The 7,248-nt window shown below is 43.5% G+C and overlaps 1 protein-coding gene across 1 annotated transcript; it reads right to left on the minus strand.

Moving 5' to 3' along the window:
- Positions 1–1,635: 1,635 nt before the first annotated feature.
- SOX9 (SRY-box transcription factor 9) lies at positions 1,636–6,825 on the minus strand. Its single transcript, XM_040435566.1, has 3 exons — positions 6,395–6,825; positions 4,334–4,587; positions 1,636–3,867 (listed from the first exon to the last, which is right to left on the minus strand). Exons 1-3 carry the CDS (start codon positions 6,823–6,825, stop codon positions 3,113–3,115), a joined length of 1,440 nt encoding a protein of 479 aa, XP_040291500.1. The 3' UTR covers positions 1,636–3,112.
- Positions 6,826–7,248: the final 423 nt, after the last annotated feature.

Raw genomic sequence — 7,248 nt, forward strand, 5'->3', positions numbered from 1 at the left:
GAGGGTCAGCCTCCTCCTGCACTCCGGGTGTTATGAAACTACAACTCCCAGCAATCTCCAATCACCACTGTAGGCGTTTCAAGCAAGTGTGCATGCTGGGAGTTGCAGTTTCTCAGCATCTGGAGCGCTGGAGGTTATTGACATCGTAGGATAGCAGTATGGTAGCAGAAGAGCCCGCGGGCCCCTGGGTCTGGGTGCTATAGAACCTCTTTACATCAACCTATAGCTATGTGTCTGTATGCCTATACACAGCTCTATAGAGACCAACACTGAAAGGATTTGCATTCAAGTAAATGGGACTCAGCTGCAGTACCACACACCACCTGTGGATAGGTGTGGCGCTGTTTCTTTAAGAAAACACCATGTTTTCTGAATCCACACAACAGCATTAGTCTTGAGCGGCCAAACAAAGCTAATTTTGGGCTCGACGCCAGTTATTGTCCTGTATCTGCTGGTGTCATTCATGTCTTAAAGGCACACTACTATGTGTATCTATAGTGAATATATTAGTGGATATCCTCCATAGCTGGTTTACGGATATCACTTAGGCTCCATTCACACGTCCGCAATTCCGTTCCGCATTTTGCAGAACGGAATTGCGGACCCATTCTTTTTTTATGGGGCCGCACGATGTGCTGCTCAGGCCGGAATTGCGGACCCGCACTTCTGGGTCCGCAATTCCGTTCCCGAAAAAAATATAACATGTCCTATTCTTGTCCGCAATTTGCGGACAAGATTACGCATTTTCTATTAAGTGCCGGCGATGTGCGATCCGAAAAAATCCGGAACGCACATTGCCGGTGTCCATGTTTTGCGGATCCGCAAAACACTTACGGACGTGTGAATGGACCCTTAAAGGCGTTGTCCCACCATTGTGACCTATCATCAATCCACAGGCTCTATTCAAAGTCTGTGGACCTGATGGAGATACAGTAGCTGACTACATGGGCTCATGCAGGCGACTGTATGTATTTTGCAGTCCGCAAAAAATACGGATGACGTTCGTGTGCATTCCGTATTTTGCGGAACGGAGCAGCTGACCCCTAATAGAACAGTCCTATCCTCGTCAGCAATGCACACCAACATATTTTCTTTCCGTGTCTGTTCCGTGTTTTTTTGCAGACCCATTGAAATGAATGTTTCTGCATGCGGTCCGCAAAAAAAAAAAAAACGGAACGGACACAGAAAGAAAATACGTTTATGTGCATGAGCCCTATGGCTGTGAATAGAGCTGTAGCATGCATCCATGTCCACTGCTCAGTTCAAAAGGGTGGACATGGGACCCCCAATCTTATGATCAATGGGGGTTCTAGTGGTGGGACACGGAACCCACGGAAGCTCAGCCCCCTTGAAGTGAATGGGGCTGAGCTGCAATACTAAACACAGCCACTATACAATTTACGGCGCTGTGCTTGGTAAGCTGAGAGGAGGCCGGGGCACTACTGCTGATCAGCGGGGGTTCTGGGTGTCGGACCCTTACCAATTAGATAGTGATGACCTATCCAGAGTTAAAAAATCTCAGTAAACCCCTTGAATGTGAACCGGGGCGATAGATTGGTATTGGTGGACAATCCCTTTAAGGTGCATTTGACCCCACCGGACTATATGTAACAAAAGGACAAGATTTCACGTTTATTACATTGTTTTATATTTATTGCAAAACAATAATACACAAGAGGATAAGTTCACAAAGACAGAAAAATAACAATAGAAACAAAATCGCACATAAAATAAAAGAGATGATTCACGGACTGCAGAAGTCAGCGCTGTAGGTGTTACTCTGTAAGGCCTACTTTATGTAACGAAGGCATTCAATGCGGAGTGCTCTATCACGACATAGCGTTCAACAACATTACGCCACCTTTCCAAAAATATCAAGAATTTTTTTTTTTAGGCAAATGTTAAAATGATTTGCCAAAGTCAAAATGCATTTGAAAAAAAAAAAAATGGAAAAAATTACGTTTTTTTTTTATATCGGATTTTAGAAAAGTGGAAAATTTTGCACGGAGAAAAAATAACTTCCCCTAAATGTTCTGCTATTTAACGTTTCCCCACCCCTTCCCCCATGTAAATTAGAGCATCTCGTAGACTCATACGTTTACCGTCAGACTCAAAGAAGGAATTCAGAACACAAAAGAAGTCGGAGAAAGAGAAAAAGAAAAAAAAATGAAATAACACATTTAAAACCCATAATTTAACAAAAAGCGTACATTAAAAAAAAAGGCAAAAAAAAATAAAAAAATCAGCAGCATGCTAATATATATCTTTTTTGTACAAAAAAAACCCTTTTTGTTAAAGTTCGGGAGTCTTTACTTATTAATATTATTTTTATTATAAAATAAATAATTTAAGAGCGTGACACTTGGTGAAAAAGTTTTTCATTCTATCGCTTCTGCTGCTGGAGATCATTTAGCCATGGTGAAGGGCACTTGTATACGGGCTGGCTGGAACCGTTCAACAGGCAACATGTGAATTAGAATCTTCGGGCACAATGTTTTTTTTTATTTTTTTTTATTGGCACTTGGGTATAAACGGACTTTCTGATTTACATATGGCCGAAAACTCTCACCACTCATCATTAATATTTAAGACCAGAGTTTTTTCTTTTTCAAAATAAAAATAAAAAAATTGCAAGACTAAACAGTTTGTGTTTTTTTTTTTATGAAATTTTTTTTTAAAACATTTTTTACAAAAATATTTTCATTCGAGTAAAATTCAAATGATGTAAAAACTACCTTGAGCAGTTTGTCGGAAAACAACAAAGAACCTTTTTTTTTTTTTCTTCTTCTTCTTAAAATGTGTTTTTTTTTTTTTCTTCTAAAATATAAATGTATAAACCCCCATATAAAGGCAATAGAACATACACAGTACATACTAAAATATATCAGATAGAGACTAGTCCTCACAGAGGATGTAGAATTACAAAGTCTCTCCAAGAAATCAAGTCGATGTTTTTTTCTTTTTCTTTTCTGAAGTATCCGCTGCCCATTCTCGCTGGCTGCCAGCAGAGGGCGACGAGTCACGCACCACGTAGGAAGAGGGCACTTGCGCTGGATGGTCAATTGTCTTTAGAAAGTCAATGGCCTATAGGGATTTTTTTATATTTTTTTGTCTATGGCCTGGTGAGCTGTGTGTAGACTGGTTGCTCCCAATGTTGGGGGCTATGTGTCTGGGGAATAGATGGGACCCCCGTCGTGTCTGCGATAGGAGTGTACATGGGACGCTGGCTTGGGTTCATGTAGCTGAAGGTAGAGTAGAGGTTGGAGCTCTGGCCTGCAGCATGGCTATAGTAGGTGTTGGAACCTTGGTGCTCGGCGTAGTCGTACTGTGAGCGCGTGATGGTCGGGTAGGAAGAGCCGTAATGGTTGAGGTTGAAGGAGGTGTAGCTGAGCTGCTGCGGGGAGTGTTGCTGCTGCTGGTCGCTGTAATGACTTGGACTAAGCTGCTCAGTCTTGATGTGTGTCCTCTGCTGGGACTGGCTCTGCTCGCTGCTCAAAGTCGACAATGTGTGCGGCTGCTGGGGCGGCTGCGGCTGCTGCTGTTTGGACATCCATGTGTGCCCGGCGCCCGTGGTAGCACTGTTTGTATTGGTGATGCCGTAACTGCCGGTGTAGGTCACCTGTGTGGAGGCGACTCCTGGGTGGCCGTTGGGTGGCAGGTACTGGTCGAATTCATTGACATCAAAGGCCTCAATGTTGGAGATCACCTCGCTGCTCAGCTCTCCGATGTCCACGTCCCGGAAATCAATGTGAGGGGGCTGGCGGCCACTCTCTTGCAGGGTGCGTCCTTCACGCTTCAGGTCTGGCTTGCCGGGCTGCACGTCTGTTTTAGGGGTGGTTGGTGGAGTTGGTGGCCCCTGTGACTGACCTGCAGCAGAAAGCAACCAGCATGTTAGACTGAATGTACATTACAAAGCAATGCAGAATAGAGTCCCCCCCATTGACTTGCAGTGATTGCTGCCCTTCCTCGCATCTGCACATGCCTCCTCACTACTCAAGGAGCCAGCAGATAAGCTGGAGGGTCAAACAGTACTTAGATAGTAGTAGGCTGCCTATCTTATATCTCAGCTCCTCAAAGAGTCTCCTCCAAGCAGATCCCATAAAACCCCAGTGATAACACTACTAATCATTAACTGCAGATCTGTACAGTGACTTTGACTGAACAGATGCTGGGCAGAAGGTGCAGACTACCAGCAGGGCAGATCAGAGGTGCAACAGCCTCCGCCACCTGGCAGCACGCAGCACGTGCACAATGCTCTGGACTCTGCCATGCAATAATGTCACCCAATGCCAACCCGTCTACTGTGAATGTTAGGGACGTCGGCTGGGCTTACCTGAGTGCTCCCCTGGGGAGTGCACCTCGCTCATGCTGGAGGCGGAATGTGGGGAGTCAGCCTGCAGAGCCTTGAAGATGGCAGTGGGCGAGATGTGGGTCTGCTCGGAACCGTCCTCTTGCTCAGCCTGACCGTTCTTGACTGACTTTCTTCGTCGTGGCTGGTACTTGTAGTCCGGGTGGTCCTTCTTGTGCTGGATTCTCAGTCTCTCAGCTTCTTCTACAAAAGGACGCTTCTCGCTCTCATTCAGCAGCCTAGATGAGGTCAAGAGAAGGAGATATATCACTGTAGAGCATGCAGTATCATGTCAGCAAAGTGCCACTGTAAATCCGCATCTACAGCTAATGCAGATTATATTACACTATGTCATATACTAGGCTACATGACCTTATTCTATTCCTATACTGTATTATTATCAGGCTATATGACATTATATTCAGATGCTATATTCCACATCATTGCATTATACATCATGCTAGATGACATTAGTATATCCCTATATTATATTGTACATTATTATATTAATAATTATTTTCCTATACTATTATATTACACTACATTCATAGCATATTCCTATACTATATTACATTACATATCATGCTTTATGACATTAGTATATATCATTACACTATATATTATGCTTTGTCATGTTCTTATATCACTATACTATTCTATTGCACATTATTACAGTATATTATTATGCTAGAGGACATTATTTTATTCCTATACTATTATATTACACATTATTACATGATATATTATGTTGTATAACATTATTATATCCCTATACACATTCTTACAGTATATTATTATGCTAGCTGACATTATTTTATTCCTATACTATTTTATTGCACATTATTACAATATATATAGTGTTATATAACATTATTATATCCCTTTACACAATATTACAGTATATTACTATGCAAGATGACATTATTTCTATACTTTTATATTACTCATTATTTCATTGCATATCATGCTCTATCACTTTATTATACTGCACTTTATTTCATTCTATATTATACTAATACTAGAGGGTACATGGAGCTATTATAGTTCCATGCACAGATTTATAACTCAAATGACATTACAAAAGGAAGGCAGTGAGTTTTCCCACAAATGCAGACCTGACTTCATAGATTAGGACTGGATTGAACTCAATGGGGGCTGCACTGACTGCAGGTTGGGATCCCAATCCCATGCACACCGAGCATAATCTCAGTAATCCTCATCTGCAAGAAACCAGTGGGTAGCCTCCCAAGTGCTTGGATCCAATATTGCAGGAAACCCTCCCAGCCATCAGATAAAGGTAAGGACAAGTCCTTTGAAGTGGCTGGACTCATTCCTTTAAAAAACAAAACAAAAACAAAAAAGCATCCACCTGACCTGAGCCCTCCAGCAGCCAGAACTACTCAACCGCCCCAGCAGGGGTTAAATGCAACTAAGCGTCCATAGAAATGCACAGTAACAGGCATGGCAAATTTTTGGACAGTCAAAGAGGGGACACTTATGGTTAAGTAGTTTTCTTCTACACAGTAGTGCAATAATAGATCTGAATATAGAAATTTCTGAGATCCAAACTGCATGAAATAATCTAAAAGGTGAGCGGACTCTAGTGCACTGATGGCAACCCGACAGACAATTTCTGGATCAATATTTGTAAATGTAATAAATAATGCAAATCTTTACTTCACATCCAAAAGAGGGAGATTTTAAGGAGCAAAATGGGACTGTCCCTCCAAAAGAAAGACTAGGATAGGGATCCTATGTGCCTGACTGCAGGGATCACAGAGACATCCACTGCCCTGTGCAGCAGAAAGGCAGCGCAAAATACCCTGCGACATATGCAACCACTACATAGGAGAGGGGAAAACCAACCACAGACCTATTGACTGAGCAACTTGCAAGACAACTACTCGAAGCATATCAGAACCAAAAGCGCAGAAATTGCCAAATGGCGCTAACTACAAAAAAATATAATAAAATCAACGCCATCCACAATGCATGGATGCCAACTTGATATGATTGGCATAAAGAATGTGAGGAGCAGGCACTTACCTCCAGAGCTTGCCCAGGGTCTTGCTGAGTTCTGCATTGTGAAGATGTGGGTACTGATCCGCAAGCTTCCTCCTGGCAGCCTGTGCCCACACCATGAAGGCATTCATTGGCCTCTTGACATGGGGTTTGTTCTTGCTGGATCCATTCACCCTGACTGGCATGGGCACCAGGGTCCAGTCATATCCCTTCAGCACCTGGCTGACCGCCTCTCTGATGCAGACAGGGAACTTTTCATCCTCTGACTCCTTCTTCATCTCAGGATCCCCTTTGGGGAAAGTGTTCTCTTGGGGTCTGGTGTTCTCAGTATCTGAGCCTGAGCCAGAGGGGCAAGGGGAACCAGCAGAGTCCTCAGACATGGAAGGGCTTGGGGCCCCAGACAGGCACTTGTCTTGCTCTTCTGTCATCTTCATGAAGGGATCCAAGAGATTCATGCGCAAAACTGGGCAGAGGCTGAAGGCAAGAATGAAATCAAATGTGGAGGCAGAGGAGGCTGCAGCTCAGCCCTCTCTAAGGGTGGACTCTGGGTGCTCGAAGTCTCTTGCAAAGTAAATCAAGAACCATATGGGAATGCAGGGTTTTCCAAACTCCTGGAGAGACTTCTCTGAGCTCGTTTCCCCGCTCAGCTCAGGAGCCCAAATGCCAAGTCAACTTGTAAGTCTGCTTTGTAAGAGTAGGCAAGGCTGGAATAAATAGCAGCACTTCACTGCCCTGCAGCCAATCCGAGGGCTGCAAGAGGAGGGTCTGGAGGCAGCACTCACTGTGGGCTGAGTCTGAGCCTGTTCTAGAACAGAAGAGAAAATCTGAAGAGATTGAGAGGAAGAAAGCAGAGAAGTTGTGTTTAACTCAGTGCTAAC

The sequence above is a fragment of the Bufo bufo genome, chromosome 6 (genome assembly GCF_905171765.1).
Source record: "Bufo bufo chromosome 6, aBufBuf1.1, whole genome shotgun sequence".
Classification (NCBI taxonomy): Eukaryota; Metazoa; Chordata; class Amphibia; order Anura; family Bufonidae; genus Bufo; species Bufo bufo.